Source organism: Leptosomus discolor, chromosome 6 (genome assembly GCF_034619465.1).
Source record: "Leptosomus discolor isolate bLepDis1 chromosome 6, bLepDis1.hap2, whole genome shotgun sequence".
NCBI lineage: Eukaryota > Metazoa > Chordata > Aves > Leptosomiformes > Leptosomidae > Leptosomus > Leptosomus discolor.
Genome location: NC_141396.1, coordinates 45453140 through 45478352, shown reverse-complemented (window position 1 = coordinate 45478352; position 25213 = coordinate 45453140). Strand labels below are relative to the sequence as shown.

At 36.9% G+C, this 25213-nt stretch overlaps 1 protein-coding gene across 2 annotated transcripts in view; it reads right to left on the bottom strand.

Moving 5' to 3' along the window:
- Positions 1-1132: 1132 nt before the first annotated feature.
- SLC39A12 (solute carrier family 39 member 12) overlaps positions 1133-25213 on the bottom strand; it is a 32089-nt gene continuing 8008 nt past the window's right edge. The window contains exons 4-12 of one of the 2 annotated variants that reach the window (XM_086466938.1): positions 24050-24252; positions 19461-19632; positions 16653-16825; positions 15544-15696; positions 14230-14340; positions 11911-11974; positions 8060-8218; positions 6467-6654; positions 1133-1261 (exon numbers count right to left, since the gene is read on the bottom strand). In XM_086466938.1, the coding sequence (XP_086323064.1) occupies positions 1133-1261; positions 6467-6654; positions 8060-8218; positions 11911-11974; positions 14230-14340; positions 15544-15696; positions 16653-16825; positions 19461-19632; positions 24050-24252 (1352 nt within the window). The remainder of the gene's footprint in view (positions 1262-6466; positions 6655-8059; positions 8219-11910; positions 11975-14229; positions 14341-15543; positions 15697-16652; positions 16826-19460; positions 19633-24049; positions 24253-25213) is intronic. The other variant, XM_009946361.2, reaches the window with a different exon arrangement.

Here is a 25213-nt window from a genome sequence, read left to right as displayed (position 1 = left end):
GAAGGTGCTGAGCACCTCAGAATCAGGACAGAATTTGTATATTTGTTTCAGCTCGATTCTCCATTACTAAATTAAATGAGTCATCTCAACTTAGGCAGAATTCCCTTGGAATCAAGAGGACTAATTACACAAAAATCACTCAGGACAGAAGGAGTAGCAGTGGGGTCCCTAAGGGAGCACAGCTACGCACACCCTAGACAATTGAAAAGCTCTTTCCATAATGCACATCACATTTGTGTGAATAAGGTAATTGCTGATGGGAAGGCACCATCGGTGTTTATTAAACATGATGGCTCAGAAGAAACATCTGGCTCAAGGAATCCCTTGATTTGAGGAGCCTGGAAGGGATATCAGGGAGAAACAATTTAAACATATTTCCTATAATCCTTCATAAGCATTTGCTATGAGCAACCATCAGAGGCAGGATAATGCAGAAGGCAGTTTCTCTGACAGTTACTCTAGTCCAATGCTTGACTGTCACAGATTGCATCACATGTATGAGAAGCTATATTACAGTCAGAAAACGGCATTCTCAGATTTCTAGATCATAAACTTCAACATTTACACTTACCATTTTTTACCCACCACAGTGGACCAGTAAGACATGACTCCTCAGGGTATTTATGTTGACGGAGTAGACAGTGCAGATATTATGAGATTGCTGTACGCCATTTAACAGTTTAGTTTTGCTGTACTTTTTAGTTTTATAGAAATACATTTATTCTTTGTACTAAGAGGCAAAAACATTTCTGCTTCAAATTATTCAGCTCTGGTTAGTCCACTTTAATTATTGCATATAAAAGTGTTTTATTCTTTTCTTCAATCAGACTGGCAGAGATCACTTAGAGCATTCAGCTAGAACAGTCTCAATAAAAACTAATCAAAAGCTCCTGTGAGTTTGAGCATGGGATCTGGTAAACTCAGTAACAAACAAAACATAATTCTAAACATTTGTGTTTACAAAAAATATTACAAAATCTGAACAATAAGTTAATAAAGTGAAATAGTTATCTACTCTTCAGATATAAAAATCCCAGCAACTGAATTTATATATCACTATAACAGACATGAAAAAATTTTGAATAATGCTATCCACTGTCATAAGTGGTACTTCAAGACTTCCAACAGAAACTTATATTTTGATTTTCTGTTCATATACAGCCAAAAGTAAGAGGCAAAGCCAGCCTAATAGTAATCCGAGGTTCTGTAGGAGAAACATCAACCAGGGTCGCTGTGTCTGAATGTGAGTCATTTCAGGAAGCTAAAAAAGGAACAAGACACCAAAATGAGAGCCAGATATATTCATCTCTGGGAAAAAAAAAGTCTTATGGGAAAACAAGACAAACTTCATTAAAAAAAACCTTTCAAAATGCTGAGTTTCTGAATATAGCTATTAATCTGTAGCATGTTCTGTACATTGTAACAACACCAAGCTTGACAGCAAAATATTTAAATTAATCAAAATGTACACATTTTTGTTCTTTTACTAGCACCGACAAGAATTATAAACGAGATTCTAAAATTCATTAACTTCTCAATAGTTTTTAGTAATTTTATATGTCTGTCTGTAAGGAAATGCTTATTTAGTAAGATTTGTAATTCCCTTTTGGAGGAATAAACTAGTTTGAGTTTTTTTGTTTCAGTACTATATATAGAGTCAATCCTGCTCTTACTGAAATAACTGGTGACACTCGTATTTACTTGGGCTTTAGTAAACATATGAGCAGAACTCAAGATTTTTAAAATATACTTGAAAAAAATTGTGTTTAATATTTTTCTCTGTGAGTTTTAAATCAAGTAAAGGAGCAGCAGCTGTTCGTAATCATATTAAATACTACTTACATTGACCTTCCACCCTACATGGTCTCATTCATCAAAGTTTTGAACAAAATGTATGTCTCAACACAGCCTGTGAAAATGATGCTTCAGGCTCAGACTTTCTTAGCATTCATGCTTTATGTATTAAAGACACCAGGGGAGACACTTATGACTGCTGATACTTTCATATCAACTTTGGAAATAAATACAGAGCAATGGCCCGGTACCGACCTTTGGGTTTGGTTGGGGATTTTTTGTCTACTCGTGAACTTCAAAACAAGAGCGAGTGGTCCTGGCACTCTCCCATCATCCCTTCCCGCTGCACTCACAGCCTGCCCTTGAATGAAGCTACTTATTTCGTCTGCTCCTTACAGCCTCCTCACAGGGGCTGTGACAGCAGCAGCCGCTAGCAGACAGTGGAGCACTGCTGAGCACGGAGGCTAACCGGGGTCGTTTACATCTCTTTGCTGTGCCTGTCTTTCCCTCTGTCAGAGGGGGGTCTCTGGATCTGCTTCCTCTGCACTCTTCTTTCTCTAGAAGCTGGCATGGACCCAAAAGAAAACTGTAGTGAAAAATTTGCCTCCGCTTCAAAGTTGTGCATAAAAATAACAGGCAAACCCAAATGTCCTGGATCCTCATAACAACTAGGCAGTGGTGTAAATTGTGGTAAAAATTTGCATCTTAGAAACTCATGTAGTTATATTTAATTTGCATTTAAGTATCATCAGAAACTTTTAATCTAAAGCAAATGTAAATACCTCAAAAGTTCTGATATAAATCAAAATCTGAACTGACAGCTTGTAAATGTTCAGACCATGTGGTTTTTGTTGTGTATATAAGTAAAAACTGCTAATTAAGACCTAAGCCTGAATCCAGGGTTCCAGTCTAGACCTTTGGTCTGTCTTATTTATCCTTGTAATCAATCTGTTTTGTCCTCTTCCCCAGCACCTGAGGAACGAGTTCTGTATATTTAGAGAAAATTTTTCTCCTCCCACTTTTCTCTTATCTCTGTCAGTACCAATTTATGAGTTACACACACTCACAGTATGGTCCTAAGAAAGTTTTAAAAAAAACATTCTTAGCAGGTAGTGCCCTTCCTATGTCCAAGGCAGATGTCTGCTCCTTCCACCTAACCTACCTGCATGTTATCAAGCGCACAGACCATTTCTATAGCTTTGCCTAGTGTGACACCCTGCTTACTGCTGAAAATAAAAGCTGATTGCTGACACATATCACCTATGATCCCCTAACACTTTCTGAACACAAATGTGTGTGGCACAGCAGAGAAAATCTTGTTGTTTAGGAAGCATAAGCCTATTCAACTGACAGATGCAAAACACTTCACAAATTAAGGGGAGATAGCACCACATCGAAGCTGTTGGATGTCATCACACTTGCTGATGCTTGATGTCTGTTGGAGGCAAAAGAGTTACTGCTAATCAAGGGGCTACTCTATTCCCACTCCAGCTTGTGTTCTCATGAGCACACAAAAGATATGAAGAATTAGGAAGCAGCATGCTGAAAGAAGGCATGAGGGACTCTCAACCATGTGCTGGCTAAACAAGAGTTCTACCAAGCTGGGGCACATATGGCAAGACTATTCCACTGCTACAGCCCAATAAGTCACTTCAAAAATACTCCTTTATCTCCAAAATCAACAAGATTTTTAAGGTTAGTCAGAGAAAACGTCATTTAGTTGCCTCAGGGAGTGGTTGGCCAGTTCCTATTTCTTTATATCCCTATTGTCTTGCTTCTATCTCTCTCCTTTCAAATTAGTCAGTCTTTCTGGTCAGGAACCATATGAACCAATATGATCTGTACAATCACTCAGAAATTACATCCAAGTCCTTGGCGTTTAATACAATGCATGTGATTTCATTAATATTTATCCATAATGATTACTTCATGGATACTATTTAAGAGGCTGACCCAGGATGTTCAAGTGTGTTTCCCAAGAGGAAAAGTGGACATGTTTTGTCCAAGAAACAACTCAATAGGAGTGAGTTGGTCTCTTCCATTCCATTCGTTGGTCTCTCAGTTTTCAATTCAGACTAAAGGTATGCTAAAGAGAAGGTATGTTATTAATTAAAAGATCTTTGGAAATAGTGCAAAGTTATGATTGTACTTATGACCTCTGAACAAATATGAAGTACAAAAAAATCTCACTATCCTGCTCATAAAAAGCTGTTTTTAAGGGGATTTAACTTTGATTAAACAACAACTAAACCCACAATATTACAGGTGTTACATGCATATGTTGAAGCAATAAACAATTTATGTTGCAATATTACACCTGTTCATACACATTTGCAAGACAAAATACTCCTCCCTTCCACCTTCCCCAATTACTGGGAAGATGAAGTTTTGCAGAATTTCTTGGTGAAAAAAAATGAAGGATATAAATAATTTTATCCTTTGTCCTTTTCCTCAGATTTCTAAAATGATTAGTCTATCCTGATTGTTAATGGAGCTAGAACGCCATTTGTAGACATTAAAAACCTTTCATTAACCACAGAAGTATTTTGTGCAACCTTGACTGTGGAAGCAGTCTTGCAGTGCTGTCCTGTCTGTGAACCCCCACCTCACAACCCCTCAATGTTCCTCAATGCAGAAATCAGTGAGGCTGTTCAGTTTTATGTCCCTCCTGCTCTCTTATTTAACTGCTGCTCTGACAACCACATGAATATGTGAAAGCCCATAAAACAAATACTGAAAATTACAGTTAAGCTTTGTACACCATTATTTGTACACCATTGGCAGGAACATTGATGATTGCTGTTTGTAGGTAAGAATGCGGTAGGGAAGTTATTTCTGTGCAGAAAGTTGAAAAATACATAAAGCATGGCTGATTTTCTTTTGAGATGTGCTATACAAACACATGAAACTTTTCAGATCTACAGATACCTGCAGTGCTATAGAAATATTTTTTAAAATAAATTAAAATGAAAAATATTTTAAATAAAATATTCAACACTTTCACTTCTGACAAACATAGGTCCCAGTGGCAGTTCTTTTGACAAAATGCAGAGAAAGCCTGATTGGAATCCTATTAATAAAAAAGAGGTGAAAGAAATAAGATCCTCCCCTCTCTATCCCTTCTTTCTCCTCTTCACACCAAGAACAAGATTACAGTGACAAGCTGAGAACAAGAGAAAACATGTCACCATCTCTGCCTGGAACTGTGTCATCTCTTGTGATTTACACCTGGCACATTGCTTTGAAGACTCAGGGAAAAACATGGTGTTGCTCTAGGAGCTTGTGTATCCCTGACGGATGCTGATCCTGCACTGAAGTAAAGATATGCCCAAATCATTCTTAGCCATATTAGTAAAACAATGCCTACTGAGTAGGTAGGCAGCCTCACTTCCAAATTTCTCAGTGTCAGAACAAGATGCAATCTGGTACATAGTGTTCTTGTCCGTTATTTACCACCTCAGTCAGGACTGTTGACACATCCACAGCCCTTATGCAATTCCCTCAGAAGCTCTTAGGAGCACTTTATGTTCACTTTACTTTTGTTACTGTAGCAAAAATAGACTAAAATACACCCAAGGTCTAAGGTCAATTATTACAAGTAGATCTTTAAATAGGTTATAATACTGCCACAGCATATCAGGTTTAAAGTATTATGCCTGAACCTGGTAAATGATTCCTCAGGCATGAGGTGGGGGGTGGTAGCAAACACAACAGAGAGACAGTCAGGCTTGGGAAAGACACAGTAGTAATTTATGATGAGATACATCTCTTTTTTTTTATTCCCTCCTCTTCATCCAATCACTCAAAATATTCCGTCCTTGTTCAGAAGCTTGCAAGCAACTTTACATTAACACACGTTGGTTAAAGAGCCGTGTGACAAAGCTGGCTATGTAATTAAGTTCTTCATTGTTACAAGTGTAACAGCCATCTCTTCCATACGTGATGTGGGCTGAGGCATCTGCATGAGTTATGATTCTACCACATTTTTCCACAGTCCTTAGACCATCCTCCTACCGTATATCTTCACACTTTATTTTTCTATAGTCAGATCATCGTTATTGAACTGGGAATATAGAAAGTGTTGAACAAACATGAAAAAGATGAAGCAGTCTGATGGGTTTTTAATTGCTTACGAGCTCACCCAAAACTCTCTGAGATAGAAAGGCTGGCCAGGAAGAGCAAAAGATAAGACTCTTGCATTTTAGTTCAGAAACAGCAAATTCATGTCAAATCAATGGATGAAAAAGATATAAAGAAAAGGGCAGTAGAAAGAAAAAAAGTAACCAACTTCCCAAAGATTTTAAAAAACCCTACAAATTCAAATGTTTCTTTATGTCATACTAAATAACTCTATGAGGCCTGAAAACATATATAGTTTGCCTTTCCCCCTTTAAAAATCTTTTATATTTTTCTAATAACTAACCTTTTAACAGCCTTTATTTCACCTTTTAATTACTGATAACACCTACCATGGCAGTGACACGAAACAAAACCAGACTATTGTTCTAAGCACTTACACACACAGCTCTTAGAACATACAGACATAAAGGCTCTTCCCAAGAAGCCTATGAACTCTTTTTCCCTCCAGGTTCGTCCACCTGTATTTGTCTAACACTCATCTGTGCTGTGGCTATGTTAAAAGGAAAACATAACAATAGACTGAAGTTCTCACCATTTCTGCTAAAGACAAATACAAGAACATCCCAGCTGTAACAGTAAAAATCCAGTTTTGGATGCATGGGTCGGTTGATACAGAAAGGCCGATATAAAGTCCTAAGAATGCTGTTAGCGCACTTATAAAATTCATCAATACTGCAATCTTCGTGGGGAGCCCTGTACTTAGTAGCACAGCAAAATCTCCTGTATAGAGAAAAAGACAGAAAATTTATCACCTAGCTGATAGATGTATTTGTAAGACTCTTGGTAATAAAACATGAAGGAAAATAATTAAGATACGCACAAGGATAGCGAATGGTGGAGGACTGCCCTTAGATTTCTGTAAAATTAGTTATAAACTCATCCTTTGCAGGAAAAAAAACCCCAACAAACAACAAAACCAAAAATCCCATATTGACTTGTATTTGTTTAGCTGTTCCTAAAGATAGCATACAGTATACAGGAGTGGCTTCCTGCTAGTTCTCGATGTTCTGTGACATTTCCAACTCGGATACATGCAAAAGTGAAGTCACATGCTTTCCCAGAGTTTCTAAATCTTTCTCCACTGGGAACTTGCCAGTTCAAATCATGTGAGTGTATTTGCAGCATGGCCTTTGAGTGTTTTACAGGTGTTGCAAGTCAGAAACCTGTTAGTCTTATTCCAGTTTGAGTTAAATTACATTGATTTCAGACCTAATTAACTTTGGTAAATTGTACATCAGAATCCCATCATGGATGTTTCTTCTAAAATAAATGATTTCATAACAGGTCCACAGTAAAAGATTTTAAAAACTTTTCTCTGTGAGTGTAGAAATGCCACTTTGACAGTGAGGCACTACTGCCCCAGTATTAAGAAGGGCCGTCTTTGGAGTTAACTGTTCAGTATTTCAGTAATTTCTTTGCTATGCAAACAAGAGTTACCAGATTTACAGCAATTCCCCATCCCACCTTTTTGTTTGGGGAAGTTTTCTACATAGACAGCACATGAAATCTTTAGTCATTTAAGAACAGAAATGAGAATCTGCAGTTCTCATACTTGCCGGCTTGTGTATGTTCATCAACACAATGTCAGAAACAACTTCAGCCATACTGAAAGATTTACCACAAGTTGATAAGGGAAATGTACAACAGAACGATCTTCCTGTCCTGACCGCTGGTAAAATGGGTTGTATATCCTCTTTTATTATCTTGTTATTCTTGATTAGCAGCAGGATTGGGGGTAGCATGAGGAACACATTGTCAAATGGCTCTCCTGCATATTAAAGCTCTTGGACAGCCCGCATGTCAGGCACACATGGCTCTTGCTAACAGCTTACTATTTTTTGTGTCTGTACACATGAGAATAACTGGTCACTCTTGACCTCATGGCATTTACATTTGGAAAAGGTGAGATGGGATGGCACCCAATAATGAGGGAGAAGCCTCCCTTCTTTTTTGTGAAGAAGAAAGAGAAGAAAACAGCCTCTATATATCCATCTCGAACCTTAATGTTATAGTTCATGATGCTATAAGCAAAAAGAATTCTCACTAGTGTCATATAGGAAAGAATTCTTTGGGAAACCTGGGACTACAAAGCCAATCAGGAAAAATACACATATATATTCCTTACCCATTTCATGAGGAATTTCATGGCATAAAATAGCGACAGTCGTTGTCACACCTGTTTCTGTCGAGGACGAGAATGCTGCTCCTATCACCAAGCCATCAGCAAAATTGTGAAGACTGTCACCCACCAGAACCATTATTGCTAACAAGCTAATTTTCCTACCTAGGAAATAAAAACAAACAAAACCAACAAAAGCACCCAGAAGTTTTAACACAGATATTGTCATTTTCCTATGTTACGAATTATTTGTTTTTTTTCAGATATAACAGTGTGAAAACTCATAATAATCAGAGGACAACAGTGTTTAACTGTTTGGTCCTTGCTATTATACTTCTTTAATACATTTCAAATAAAAAAGCAGGTTGTAGAATAATTCAGAGGTGCAAACCAGGAAGTAGCTTCTTTATTTTCACTGGGTGAACAAAAAGATAAAAACTTGGAGTTTGGTTTGACTCCAGTCTCATGATAAGTCCTAAAGGTTTCCTTCCATCTTTCCCTGGTCAGTGAAATTCATGCAAGCTTTTTTTTGCATTCTAGATGGGCTTTTTCCTTAAAAGGTGAGAGTTTTTCCACTGTCACTCACTGAATTGCACAGCTATAATGAAGATGAATATCTAGTCTCATGCAGCTGATCATTTTAACACTGTAAAGCACGTTACTACTGAGTAATATCTTCAGAGTCTGTTTTTTATGAGACTATATTACTGTGAAAACAGAGATGAAAGGCAACAGGCCTCAGAGTATCGCTATTAGAACAGTGTTACAGCATGCTCATTTCCAACTTTTGTTCCAATCAATTAATGGCCACTATGCTCAGTGTACGCCTGTCTGCAGCATCACTCATGGATGCAGATGGCTGTTTTTCTTTCCCATATTGTTCCGTGACCTTGCTTTAGTGTGGAACAGTACATTGGGTGTTCATGATCAGGCATCTGACATGAGAGGAAAGGTGTTACTAGTGATAAGATCAAGCTAGGGAATTAGGAACAGTCTATCTGTCCAGCCTGTAACCCAGACAGCCAAGAGTAGGCTGAATGCATTCACGGGAAGGGATTTTACCTCTTCAAGTAACAATGAGGCTCCATACCTAGGCTTAATATGTAGGCTTAGCAACATATAACTGGCTCCCCTGTCCCGCACTTTGTTCCATCCATTTGTACCCGCAGTCCTACAAGCAGGACCTTCTAATCCCTCCCAGGAAACTCATCCAGCTTCCTTCTGCACCGTACGGACAGAACAGTTTGCAAAGGGTTGCTTTCATGCCTGAAGAAACAGGATCATGATTTAGGCCCTAAACATCATGTATTTTCCTGACTTTTGTTGGCCCCACACAGACATAATATAAGTCTAAAGAGCTAATGTGGAGCTGCACAGAACTGTCTGAATATAGTTATTACAAGGTAATGTTTTTCCAGAGATGACCATTTTATAGTAATGGGGGAGATGTTTTTCTTGCAGAAACTGGCTAGAACTGAAGTCTTCAAACTATTATAAAAAAACCACACAGCACACAAAAGCCTAACAACTGTATTCAGAAAATCCTCCCTAGTTGCCCGGGAGCTCTGCGGGTTCAGAAAAATTGGCAGGCTTGTTAGATTTTCCTGCCAGCTTACAGAGCCAGACGTGGATGTCCCCAGTTTGCACAGTTCTTTCTAAACACTATGGGCAGTTTATAATCAATAGTGCAGAGCATGAATTACATAGAAAAGACAGATTGCTGCATTACATTAAGTTTGTAATATGTAATAAGCACTGGCGAGGCCAAAATCATGGCCTGTCCTGAGATACTATTAGTCTGGTTTATTCAAGTATCTGATTGTTAAAGAAGATATACCACGGTTACTGGAACTCACTCCAGCGTGTGTCTATAATATAACATAGGGATCAGGTTAACGTTATGGAGGAATTGCAAATGTAAGCTTTGTGAACTTACTTGGCTGAAAGTTAAGAAAATGAGTATATAAACAAATCTGAATGTTTATCTTAATTTACTTCAGCCTATTTTAAAGCGACTTTGTTACTAGCAATTATCTCACTGTATTACACCTCTGCAACAGTAACTATTAACTTACTACCCAAACTATTTCTGCAAAGCCTCCTCTTCTTAAACAATCCTACATTTATTTTTTTATAATTCGCCCTGCTTAAATAGGGGATCAGAACTCATAGCAAATTCTATTCCATAACTTTCATAAAGCTGATGGGTGCAGGACTCCCACCATAGATGATGCTTTTTAAGCTTCGATTAAGAGTTTAAAGTAAACATTTATCCACAAATAGATCTTTTTTTCCCCCAAGGTTTTTATTATTCGTACAGTAGTAATATATCTAGTTAGTGTAAAGTCTCACTGATTATTCCAAATGTAAAATGCTACTCTTTAATCTTTTCAGATATTGATAGAACAAGTATGGATAAATGAGGAGAGGGCCAGGGAGACATCTTTTTCTTCCAGTAGCTTCTTGTTTTCTGAGCTACTCACTGGCTATCTAAGGTGACTGACTCCTCTCACAGTCCTATTTGACATGGGTTTACAGTGAAGTCTGTCATTTGTGGAGATGTCAGGCTTCTGTCTTAGAGCTGCAGATTACATTCCATTTGGGGAAAAAAACACCTAAAAGTTTAGCTGAGTATCAAGGTGCCCAGGTATGTTTATGCACTTAGCTATTCACAAGAACTGTTACAATACAAACTTTTGAAAATATGTATTCTCAAAAAAAAACCCCTAAACCAAAACACACACACACCCCCTTCCCTACTGTGGCTTGGCTAACTGATTGATTTCTAATCTAGAGGTAAAACTGAGATATGAGGAAAAAATGGAACGAAACAAAGAACATTACTGAGAAACTATCCCAAATTTAGTAATTTTGAACAGATAACATTGAGATCACTAGAAATTTGTTTGTGCTTAGCAGGTAGTAATGATTGAACATAATGGAAATATCTAGAGATGGACTAGATAGTCACACGGAAACTGGCACTGGATTGTGAACTGCTGGATAGGTGAGAGTGAAGAAATGGAAATCCAGATTTCAAATGCCTCAGAAATGGAAATGAAGCCCACAAGAACAGAGAAGAATATTAAAAACCTAGAAAAAGATAATGACATGGTTAAATAAATCAAACTGGTGACCTGAGATCTAAGATCACAAAATAAAGGGGAGCTGATTATAGTAAATAAATTGATTTCAATTAAAATATTATTCCCTCAATTGAATGACTGCAACTCTACTCAATTCCCCAAGGTCACACAAGTATAGTGAAAGGCAGTTTGGTTTATGGTCTACTTTCCTGGTTTTTGGACTAAGCAGCAACAAACCAGAGAAGATAGGAATTACTTTGAAGTTCTCTGAAGAAAACAGATTATCCTAAAAAAACGAGCCATCATTAACCCATAATTTCATACATGTAATAAATCACTACTGGTTTCAAGAGGCTATTTTACTGTGCAAGAGGAGAAGGAAGCATGATTATATTAGTATAGTGAGCCAACAAAACAATCATTTCACTACCTTCAGAAATAAAAGCCCAAGCAAAGTTTACAATTATAAAAATCTGTTTTGTATTAAATTCAGACTATTTCCCTTTAAGCAAAATCTTTAGAAAAATGGTTTGCAACAGTGAGTAAATAAACACTAACGCATGGACAGTATAAAATTAATGAACTTTGTAATTACAGGGTTGGCAGCTGAAAAGGTCTTTAGGCAGAGACTAAATTATATAGCCAAGCACCATCAGATGTGATGATATAGCACACAGCAAACTCAGAGCTAAGCCAGCTTCACACTTTCAATTCCATCTTAAGTCTGAAGGCTTTTCCTGTTACTTGTCTAGTCTTCTAATTAATACTAACTTTTTTTGCTGATCACCTTACTCTCTGGAGGAACTTCAGCAGACTCAGAATCTTCTGGGCTTCTCTAGTAAAAGGCAAAGATAATGGATCAGTGTTAGAGTGGCTCTTCCAGCTGCTGCTATAAATACAGGAAAATATCAAATAAGTTCAAGCTTTTAGAATTAAAGATAGTTGCTGTTGTTTGCATAGATATCATTAGAATTATATATTAAGTACTGGCGGTGTGATTGGTACTGCAGAAACACATAAAAAAAGAGATCCCCCATGCCCAGAAGAGGTTGCAGCCTAATTCAGGTAGGAAGACAGACATGCATAAGCACTGCTGTAACCAAAGAAAATCATGTTTCTGCTTGAATACACAAAAATATGAGCCAAAGGCAGAACTAAAAAGGACATTATAATTCAAATGGTATCTTTTGATTTTGTCCTGACCAGATGATTGTAGTTGCCTGGTGGATGATAGGATGTCTATAGAATTTCCAAGGAAAAAATGGAACTTTCTTTGCAGTTCATATTCTTCATAGAAAACACTAGGCTAAAAAAAAGATGATCATAGGTAGGTTTCACACCCTTTCAAAACACAGGGGTTTTTTCTTCAGGGTGGTGCAGCCTCCAGTGCCTTCCCTCTTGGCCTTTAGTTAGGGGTTTGTTTCAGCATTGGGCATCACTGGCTGGGCATAGCAGCACATGAGTAGACTCCACTGCCATGAGTGAAATTTACCCTTATTTCAAGTGAAGAGACAGTATATTTGTCCTTATCCTACAGAGTTAATTTGATTTGATAATGTTTAATTAACAGAAACTGCAACTGTGGGGAGAGAAGGGAGGACATGAGGAACCTCTCTCCCCCTACCCCCCTGGGGCTTATTCTTCTGACTAGAGAAATTATTAGAACTTTGCATGAGGTGAGATAAGCCAAAAAAATTGTTTGCTTGAAACTAGAAAAACTGAATTTATAATCGCTATCTTTTCCTTTTTTGGCCAAAAAAGAATATTAAAGCTATTATGGCGGACAGTGAAGAGTCAGCAGCAACATGAAAGTGCTTTGTTAGGGACAGCAGCCTCCACTCCAAAAACTATAGCAGAGATGTGTACTGGCTGCACAACAGGATATGTTTCTTGGCTGGTATTATCTTGGTTGTCATGTGGGATATGTGCTGTAGAAGCATGAGGAGGGAAGGGAAAGGATTTGGGTTTTAAATTCTACATTTTAAAGGAAAAATAAAAATCTTTAATTCCCATGATCGCATCCAGTCATATGAATTCAGTAATTGGTCCACTTCTTTTATAATATTTATTCACATGCCACTTCTTTGAACTCTGAGTCAAAACTGCAAGACTAATCACTGACCTGAAGGATTTATAAGCTTTTCTTAGTCAACCAGTGTTTGTCTTACTATTACTCACATGATTCTGAAAAATTGGCTGCTCTTGTACCGACTAGCTAAGCCAAGCTAGTTCATGTGATCTATACATAACTTTAGGGGGATCTTGCAGCTGAGAGGAATGACAAGGTTGTTCATTATCATAAACACAAAGCTATGATGTGGCTCACAAATTAGTAAACATTCTTTACTCATCTGTTTGCTCTGCATTCGACTGAGAGTTTCCCAACTGTGTCTGAGAGATCAGCAGTGGCTCATGGGGCTCTTAACCATCACTACTGCTTTGGCAAAATCGAGTTCACATTACAAAAGATCTCTGAAGATTCTGATTTAAATAACCAGGAACCTATGTATCTAGATACTACATATAAACTGAAGAGATTTCTTGGCAAAATGAGAAAACAGATTGAAACGTATGAGTCAATTTAGTTTGCAAAGATCTATCTGTCTGGATACCCTCCACAGACCAATAGAGAATTATGTAACTTCTTACAGGTAAGCATCATTCCCAGATACCCAGCTTGTTTACGTTACTCTTCAAATCTGTGGAAAAATGCCCAAGAACGGTCCAAGATTTCATCTGTTCACTAATTATGCATTTAATTCTCACTGCAGAAAATCCCGAAGTTTTTCCCATTAGGAAAGTCTGCCCTTACGTATGATAAATCTTTAAAAAGAAGGAAGGAGGAAAATCTTCAAGAATTTTATCAACAAAAGGTAGTACAGGAAGTATGTTGTTATGTCAGTCTGATACACACTTAAGAAAAATTCTAAAAATCTGTGTTGGAAATCTCTGTAAAAGCTTGTCATGTAATAAAGGACAAATCAATAAAGACTGAAAAATATAACTGATTTATTATGTTAATTTTGTTCATTTTTTGAGGAACAGAGAAAGGATATAAAATCAGGGAAGTATGTCATATTGGTAACCTACCAACTGTATGCTTGAAGTAGAATTGCCTCTGCCTGAATGTTCATTTAATTCAGATTCCACTGGAAGATCATGGGAATGTCCCCAGTGCCCATTAACTAAAGAAAGGCCCTGCTGAATGAAGATGCTTTGCAATTAGTTCTGAAACTCAATGAACACAGGTGCACTCTTTCTCAGACTTTTGTGAAAGTTTAGCATTTATAAGAATTATTTTTTTTTCCAAACAAAACCTATTGAAAACGATTGTTGGCTGGCAGCAACATTTCCTAATGCTATTTTGGTTAAAAAAAAAAAAAACCCTGAAAATTGAATCAGATAAATCAGTGACAACCATAATGGTTTGATAAAACTTGTTTCAGTTTAAAATTTGAAGCTGAGATGGATATAAAATTTAACTTTGAGAATTAATCTAGTTCTCAGTAGAACAAGTTTGTGAGATGATGATAAAGCCCTTCTCTCCAAATCACTAACAAAAAAGGACTACTTTTTACCAAATAAACCAAAATACCACCATCATCAAAATATTCTCATTCTGTTAACCTCACATAATATTCTTATGGCTGACCCAAAGACAGTGGGAATAGGGACTCATTGCTACGTATCTAAATCAGGCCAGTCATTAAACATTCTCTGTAAAACAGAGCAAGCAAAGGCTTAGTCTTTTTAAGTGATATTAAGATAGCCTCCCATGCTGAGAAACTTAATGAGCCATCACACTTTGCGTTACATTGCATCCTTGTGCATAATCATATTTTCAGGCACCAGCCATGCTGAAATAAAGTAATAGAATTACTATAAGCATGGCAGAGAGCAAGGAGTTCTTGTTAATGTAAGTTTGGGTTCTACAGACCGTAATGTATATATTAGATTTTCAGATCTATTGGGATAGGGGTCAAAAACAATTCAGAAATTTTAAGATACTGTTCTTGAAAATATCTTGTGCTTACATCTACATCTTCTCCCTCTTCAAACAGAGCCTACAGTAAACAACTGTCATTGCTATTTCATACAGATACACTCTTCACCTGCTCCAGTGCTAGTCATGAAAGTTCGCTTACTGAAAACGTTCACTTAACTGTTCCCTTCTTGGGTTCTAAATATACAGAAAACATTCATGAAGCATACAAAACCAATAGAGCAAAGCAAAATAGAAACTGAAGGTCAATCAGTTAGGAGCACTTTGGAAAGAAATTTTTAATGCTTCATTTAACTCCTACAAATGATAATTATTTTCCACAACCGTTTTAACATTTTGTGCACTGTAACATCTCAAAATAAAAGATATTTGTTTAAAGGATAAATTGTACGAAGCTTTACCTGACCATGTGGTGTTACCAAAAGAAAGAAACACTTTTCTATCAGAAAAAATCCGTGAATTCCTCCAATTATTCCCAAAAGTTTCCAAATATATTCTTTCCCCTCATAGAAATGCTCTATCTCTTGTGCTTCATGTTTATGTAAACCAAGAGTCTAAAAAAAAAAGATATAAAGTAAAAAAATTGAAAATAGCACTGTTTTAATTTTTGCTACAGTAATCCATAATGTGTTAATTCAATTTATTCTCAAAAATGTCTTTTGCCATCTCTTTCAAAATTAATTTTGTTTCTACTGGATACGTCACTTAAAACTGGTGAAGGAGAATACTTTCACATTCAAAAGGTGTTTTTCCAAAGAAATGCATTTGTCTGACATTCACTGAGAATTGCCCTCCTTAAACTACTCTCCCAGTTCTGCTCCCAGAAATGATGTATTGATCAAGAAGAACATTTTGACCAGAATCTCAAGTGAAGGTGTGAAGCACTTTCAATGATGAGCTGGAGTCTACTCATAACAGTTGTGTCATATCAAAGGAGACTCAGCCAAAAATATATGAAGACACAATGGAAAATTTAGTTCTGTTTTACACACTATCCTATTCTTAAAATTTATTTTATTAATATAGGAAAAATCATAGCACCCATATCATTACAGGTCTAGGCAGCAGGATCAATTAGGCTGATAGCCCCTGGTTCTCTGGAACAATGTGTGAAGGGGACTGTGGATGCCTTGTACAATTTCTCCCAAAATGTGTTATAGAATCTGCCTCAGAGTTTGATACACATCCAGAAACCTGGCTTGCACAGGACTTGTGGGTTTTCTGAAACATTCGTGTCGAATTAGGAACCTTATTTTCTCTGAATTCATCATTCATTGATTTCTGCTTCTTACTACTCGGAATCTCTCTCTGAACTACAAAGTGCAAATGTAATTGGAACGCTGGGTAGTCAGTTCACAGATTTCATGGAAAGTTTTATTTTTAAACAGATGAGCATCAGCCAGGTTTAAATCAAACTTTTCCACGTGTGTGTGTGTGTATGTGCAAGCGCATGTGCACATGCGCACATATCTGTCAACATTTTACAAACACAAAGGTGCGCATTACCTACCTGAGGAATAAGGTGTAGTAATGCATCTCCGGAAAGGGTCCCAACTGCCAAACCGACAAACAGCTGTAAAATGAGTGTATAGATTTCTTGACAGGAGTTAAATAAAATGAGGGTTGTACCAAACATAGATCCAATAGTAATAAGTAAAACAGCAACAGTGCTGTAACCATATTCTGTAGGGAAAAACAAATGAAACAAAACAAGGGCACCTTTAATCATTCAGTATATGTATTTGAGTATTTGTTTTTGAGGCTGTGTTTTGCCATGTCTGTGTACAAGCACAGAGAGTAGTGATTCATTGTACCACATAGATTTTTCTAGTCATGTATGATACAGATGACAGAAGTGGAAGCCTAAAAAACATCCATTTTTTTCAGGATTTACAGGTAATACAGTTTAATGCTTCCAAATTTCAGGCCTTAAAGAGCTAAATAGACTGCGACTGTGCAGATCAGAGACAGAGCGGTACAGTGAATGCTGGTTTGAGTTTGGTTCCTCTCTTAACAGATTTATGCTTATTATTCTATGTGCTCACAGGCCATGCCTGTGTATCTTTACAGTCAACACCACATTCTTAACGAAATCATATTCAGTAAAAAACACAAAGGCCTAAAACCTCAGATGAATGTAGGCAACTAATTTAGGATCTAAGTACAAACTTTTTGGTCCAAATTATGTTTACAAATGTGCTATACACTCCTTTAGTAACTACATCAGGACCACCAACCTATTTTTCCTAGGTTATGGGGATTTTTGTAAGGTTACTCTTTTAATTCTCCAGAGTTAACCACTGCTCACATTTCCAATATTTTGCATAACATAAATCCTGATTAATCCATATGAAAGTCTTATGATGGAGGTAAAACACTGATGAGAAACAGACATAAATGAACCAACGCCAAAATATCCAAAAGTGTCACTTAACGTTTCACACTAATAGCATTGCGAGTGCTCAGCACCTCATAGAAATCAGATAGTAAATTTCACAGACTGAACATCCCAATACAAGGGTATAGTAGATATTTATGGAAGGTCAGGCCCTGCTGACTTTGCCAAAACAGCACAGGCTGTCAGTAAAATAGAACTGAGAATGAAATAAATGAGCCTATGCTCAGGTCAGTAGGGCACACATAGGTCAGACATGAAATCCTTTGTCTGTCTCAAGCCAGCAGAAGTGTACCTGTGGTCATGGAAACCTTCCTATGCCAGAAAACACAGCAAAAGGTCTGCAGAAAGGGCTCTTACTAATTCCATTCTGTGTTTGAATAGTTCAGCTTTCCTCATTTACACAGATATCTCACCTTTACGAGATCACTACAATGTCATTGATTAGGCTAATGGCCTTAGACTTGGGAGAATCTCACTCAGCTGTGAATTTGCCATGAACCTTGTACATGACCTGGGTAAGTTCCTATCTTTCTTTGTCCCTTGATTCCCCACCTGAAAAATGGGCATATCCATGTAGCATAGAAAAGATAAAAGCAGTAAAGACTGCAAGGTGTTCTGGTAATGAGAAGAGAGATAACATAAGAAAGAATGACTGCTGCCTTCTGGGGAGCTAAAATGATTCTTCCTATTCTATATGTTTCTTTCTCCTATAGTAATTCTTGGGATATCCACTCATGTCCTTCCATGTCCTTCTCTAACATGTTTTTTTAATTGACGCTCATAGTTCAATTAATCTGTACACCACGGAATGATAGCTCAGCTAATGCCCACAGGCTGCTTAATGTGTGTAGCTTGAAGCAGGAATAGAATTTAGAGATGGAAAGTGTGATTCCATAAGGAACATTGACCAGCAGGATGTGGGGAAAGCTTACCAGCTCCTAAAAGATATAGCTATCTAGAGCTTAGCATGAAGATATTAGGATAAAGGTATTGAAGGCGTTGATTTTTAGCCCAAAAGTACTGCTCTAGATGCAGGTGATTATGGTTAGATTCCTATTCCTTTTTACTCATTCCTGGTTCCTAAATCCCCAGCCAGAAATTAATGTCCCCTGTAATAGACCAGCACACCAAGGTTTGTAACCACTTCCCAGATATCGCTGGTTTAAAGTAAAAAAAAACCCAGGAAACACATTAAGAAGCCCTTAGGTCAGACTGGATTCAGATTTTTTGTTTTGACAGGGTAGACTAGGCATTGGTTGTAAGAGAAGTTGAATCAGCAGAACAGATGGGGCAGAAATCCCTGGAAGCAGTGGCATGTGAGGGCTATGACTGCAACTGGAAACAATCTGATTATACTCTAACTCAGTTCTTGTTCCAGCTCTATCACACAAGTCCTGCTGCCCATGTGACTAGTTTTCTGGCTGTTTTTCTTCTCACAATAGTATCCCCAAAGCTTCTCTGCTTTCCACAACGTGAAAAACCAGCAACATTCACACAGAATTTATCTATATCAAGAATTTTCCACATCATGGTATAAAATGCCAGCTAACACAGCCTTGAGGCTATGTGTAAGAGCAATGTAATGATTCCAGTATAAACCTGGTGGAAAATTCACGTAGTAATTCATTACTGCTTACATGGTGGTCCTCTAAGAAATTAAGAAAATAAAGCTTAAAACCTTACACATTGAAATAGAATTTTGTAATATAAAATTGAGATCTTTGAATCCCCTCTTCTCAATAAGGTACTGTTAACTGACATGTATGCTATGAAATTATAGAGTGCTCAAATTACAGACTGAGTAAATCTCATCATGTTTTGATTTAAGTTTATTAATGAATGAAATGTCTCCAGAAATTAAGCCCCTGCACCCCTTTATCTGACTTTTCACAATACTTTACTAATAGCAACATAACTCACTTTCCAAAGGTGTTGGTGGAAGCTTTATCTGCTTGTGGTCAGCAAGCTGACATGAACAACTTAATAGTTGCTGAATGATAGCTGGACTGATTTGCTTGAAGTGGTCCTTAGAAATGGAGGAAGAACTGTTTTTAAAAAATATCTTCACAAGTTCATTGGCAGAGAAACAAACCTATGTAGAAAAGTATATATAGTTACTGAATATGTTGCATATACCTGCATTTAAAGCTGAGGTTAAATATGGAACCTTAGAAGAACATAGGGTTCTACAGCCTAGAAAAAACTGGTTTTCCATATAGTCTTTTCCACTTAAATTATTTTAATTACTTTAATTATTTTTTGTTTTTCAAATTAAAATTTGATAGTACTATATATTTCAGAAAGACCATAATCTTTGGGATGAAGTAGCAGAATTCCTATTGAAGCCTGTTAATATCATGAGGATCTGACACAATAATATCCCTCAACTTTTTATTATCATATGTGCTAACAAAAATATTTTAATGCTAGCACAAATCATATTCTTAGCTATTAATGTAAGACTGCATTAATAGCAATAATACTACTACTAATGTAAGATACTGCCTGTATTGAGGCAGTACTGAAATTTGTCCTTGTGCTGCATCTTTAGTAAGACACAGAACTAAGTTGTTTTTTTGAATTCTTTTATCAATGGCATGTCACGTTAAGGTCAGCAAACTAGATGTTACATAGTCTAAATTTGGTCTAAAGATTACTTAATAATTGTATTATTAGAGGTACTTAAGAATTCAAACTATTTTTTGTTCTTGTTAGAAACATGTCTGTCAAAAAAAGGAACTTTTCTTGGGAACACTTATATTTTGAAAAATTTTCATGAAGAATTGGTTTTTCATCTCCAGGATAAAACTTTTAGTAAAAATGGGAGCAGTTAGCACTAGAACAGTTCTAGTGGCAATTTCTGTGAGAACTTTTAAAAATAAGTCATCCAGATCAAATATGCTGCCTGATTTAAAGAAATAATCTTAGTTTCTTAATCTCACCTGATTAGCTGTGATTCAATTAAAAATAAATATTTCTTCCTTTTAAATTAGTCTGCATCTGAGAATCAAAGGATTCCTAAGTATCCTTTTTCTAATCACTGAACCTTATGTTTCTTTTAAAAGAAAATTACTATTTAAATAAAAAATTGTAATTATCTTTACTTTAAAACAACCCAGCTAAAACCCAAGACCTCCCTGCCTTTGTTCATCCATTAGTAAAGTAAGATATGCCTTGTAGTTCACTATGAAACAGAATGAATTGAGCACTGATACGTCTATTGTGAACACCACATTCAAGTCTTCAGGATAACAGGTCATCTTGCCACCTGGATCTACTCTGTACTGCCTCTGAGCAGGAGGAGAGGATGAAGACAATTCAGGAGCTACCACATTGGAAAGGACCTTCAGTTTCCCTGTTTTAGGCAGTGGTTTTGACTTTAGAAGTAGGGAACACCAACAAGTGGTATCAAGTTAGAAGTCTAGCTCGTGGCTGGCTATGAGCAGCACTCCTCACTGGTCAGTTCAGGGACTGATATTATTTAATGCCTTCACCAATGACCTGAGTGATGGAACAGAGTGCACCATATTGCATGCACAGATGAAATCCAGCTGGGACAAGCAGTCAATATGCTGACGGGCATGGCTGCTATTTAGAGGGATCTTGACAAGCCAAAGGAACGGGCTGACAAGAACTTCATGAAGATCAAAGACAAATTTATTTTGCTTCAAAGAGAATAATGACATGCATCAATAAAGGCTGGAAAAACAGACTGGAAGGTGGCTTTACAGAAAAAGCCCCCAGGGTCCTGACAGACAACCTGAACATGAGTCACCAGTGTGCCCTCGTGGCAATGAAGGCTAACTGCATACTGGGCTGCGTTAGCAAGAGTGCAGCTAACAGGTAATGGGAAAAGATTATTGCTCTTCACTCAGGACATATGAGTCCACATCTGGACTATGTCCAGCTTGACAACCAAAAAGACATTGGCAGATTGGGGGAAGTCCAATGGAGGGCCACCAATATGGCGAGGGAAGCGCAGCACATGATGTGCAGGGACAGGCTGAGGGATCTGAGTTTGTTCAGTTCAGAGAAGAGAAGGGCTGGGTGGTATCTTAAGTCTTCAAATATCTAAGGGGCATTATAGGGAAAATAAAGTCAGAGTCTCAGAGGTGTACAGCAGAAGGACAAGAGGCAGTAAGTATTAGTTGCAGCAGGGAGAATTCTGATTTGCTATAACAACAACAAAAAAAAAAAATCAAAATGAGGGCAATAAAGCACTGGTACAGGTTTCCCAGAAAGACTGTGGAATCTCCATCTTTGGAGACATTAAGAATTCAACTAGACACAGCCCCGTAAAACTTGATCTGACTTTGATATTGTTCCTGTTTTGAGAAGCAGGGTAGACAAGATGAGGTCCGGGATTACTATGAACCTAAATTTTAATGTGATTTTATTATCAGGAATTTTAAATGAAAAGGCAAGATCTCATCTGGCAAATAAACTGTCCATCCACACATAAAAAAAAAAAATTCTTAACGCTTATTTAGTAAAATGTTCTTGTAAGACTTGAGGCACCAGGACCTGCATCTTTGCCAGTTGCAAGCCCCAGTCTTTTAAGCTTTTTAACATAGGGAAGCAGAGTACTAAGTCTCCATTAGTAAAGCAACTATCATCCTGGAGGATAATACTGAAGAAACAAGTAAATTAAATTTGCATTTTCTCCTATGAAAAACTGGATAGATGGATGATTTTGGTTTCCAAAATCCATGTTTCTTTAAGGAGGAATAATAAATGAATACATAGATATTGTGAAATAGTTTAATGGAACTTAGTATTATTGTGCTTATTAGATCATCTGCTACTTAATTGTTTTATATGAATTTTTTTAAACCAGTAGAGACAATGATGACTTAAAAAGAAAGCAGTGACCTTTTTCTGTGATAATGTTTCAAAATATAATTCCTATATAAAGTTAAATTACAGATCTTGATGTAGTTAGCAAACACAAGCCATAAATGAGTCAATGGCTCATATGTAGCAGCATCTGTTACTAATGGAGCACAATGGCTATCATGGATATCTGCAGAAAGCAGGAGACAAAATCAGCAACACAACACTTTTAAACACAAAGCCTTCTAATGGGATGATACATCAAAGAAAATAGACATATCTATAAAGAAGAGGAATGGAATAAAAATGAGAAAGTAGGAGTTAATACAGAAGAGAAATTATCTTCTCTCCAGATGTTTCTTTGTGATTTTTTTTTTCATTTATACAGAATATTTGGCTCTCAGTTTGACTCCCAAGCCTTAGATAACTCCCTTGCACACTCATCTTCTCAGTTAGTCTCAGAAGTTCAAGAAATCAAAACCTTTTTTTTATTAATTCTTCTATTGCTGGAGAACAATTTTAATTCTTGTATAGATAGTATCACCACTGATTTCTGTCCTTTGTATTTTAAAATTAATATGAAACACATTTAAAATGACCTTAATTTAGAACTATTTTGAGACCCCATTAAATGCCTCATCATGCTGATCAGCATGATTCTCTTCTGTAGTCAGCTGGAAAGAAATAAACATATCGATAGATTATGTATTCCAGATGCAATAAAATTACACACATGAACATCTATCAGAATGGCATTTAACCAGATGTCACTTGTCTCAGTTCCACATCATAAAATGACTACACAGCACAAGCCAAGTGCACATGGCTTATTCTCCTAAATGGAGAAGAAACATTGTCTTTGAGTTAACATCAATTGCAAATAACTGAAAAAAATAGAAACACGCTCTTTGAAGTGTATATTTTAAATATATACATCAAAATATAGACACAGTATATACTTTGAAGTCTCCTTTTTTGTCTAAGGAATGTAGTCTAAAGGATGGAAGTCAGTTACCATCTTAATCATTGTTATAAACAAAATCTATTTATTTTCAAATAATTAAGGTAAGGATAAAATCACCTGCAATGAGTCACTGTCCTTCAAAGACCTCAAAAAGGATACTGGGTAGTAGCTAGAGTTCTGTCTTACAGACTCTGTACTTTCTAAAGGAGGCTTTTGGACTCTATAAGTGGCTATTAAAAGCTTTTAGAAATGATCAATCTCGAGTTTACAGAAGCCTTTTACAAACAATTTGCGCGGAAACCTTAATTTACTTTTTTCCCTTAGTACAGAACAACTCTTCTTTCTGTGAGGTCACTGAAGGTGCCCTAGAAGCTCTGCGACATAAAAGCACAAGAAATCTCTAATAAATGTGTGAAAACATTGACACGACATTGACATTGATACTATAGCCCTCTGTATCTTGACGAAACATATGATTCCGCGTAACACTAACATTCTGTTGGCCTCGCCCACTTCTTTAATCACACATTCAACATCCATAAAGTTCTTCCCCCAATTAATATTTAAATAAATATAACAAATTTTATCAGTATGTACATGACTTTTTGAAACTAACAAATTTTACCACAGAAATAATGTAGGGTTTGCAAACCAATTTGAACTTTTGTCACTGAAATTCTGTGACCAACAAAAATAATAAAAATAAATTAACCTGGTCCCAGTCTCTGTTCTTTTCATGATCTTCAAAATAACCTTTCAGATAGCCTCCTCTTGTATGGTTTCCTGTGACTGAAATATTCCTGGTTCCAGTGTCTCTGATTGCCACACTATAACGTCTTCTTTTGTGACTGTGGAATTGTCCATTTACAGTGCAGGTCTTTTTGGCTGTAAGCACATTTAGTAGTTGTTCTAGTTCTAGTAATTCATTAGAAAACAGATATGTTACCATGGGAAAACACACATTTAAAAAGATACAACCAAAAGTAATTGTTAAAATTTTGTTAATTTTAACATTAATTCAAATCCTCATTTTAATACTTTTCTCTCCTCAGTTTGGCACTACAGGTAATTTCTGCTTAACACCACTAGAAGTTCAAGACACCTGTAAACTCAGCCTCTCCTTCTTTACCGCACTCCGATGTTTTGCCTATGACTATGTCAGAGGAAAACAGACGTGACTGAAAGGCAATTCATCTTCCATTTAAACATCAATCTCTGCCAAAGTTATCAACAAATTACTGCTAAATAGCTTCACCTTTCTTCAAATGTTCCCGTGTAAGTGGAACATCATGCTAAGATGCCACGGCCAGGTATGTGGATAGTCCAGAAAGACCAGGAAGACAGATCCTTCATAGGGTGTCCTGAAAGCAATCGTCAGGATGCTCTGCTGACCTTCACACTTCAGAAGGGGAACACAGGGCAGCAGATTTTCTCTCTGGTTAACCTGGAAGCCTGCCTGTTTACAGCACTGGAGTAGGAAGGAGGGAGCCAGGATTCCTAATCCAAACCTGAGACAATGCAGGGATATATCCCATGACATTGCTTGAGTGCAATGGGTGTGCCTGCTGATGACATGCTTGGTTATACCAGGGGGGATGCTCTATCCTATCCTACTTATCACCCTCCTTCACCCCTGCGTTTTCAAGACGAAGCCATAATGGTAGTTTCTGTAAACCTGAGTTTGTCCGTTCGAAACAAAAGTAGTTCACAAATTAGTTTCAAAGGAATTCAGATCAATAAGTTTAAGAGCGTTTCCATGTGATAATCCTTTATTTTTCAATGTTGTTATTCAGAAAAAGCAAATGGTATAATCTTAATGGCAAATCTTACAAAAAGGCTTGCGATGAGATCTTTGTCTACTTTCTTTGTCTTGAGC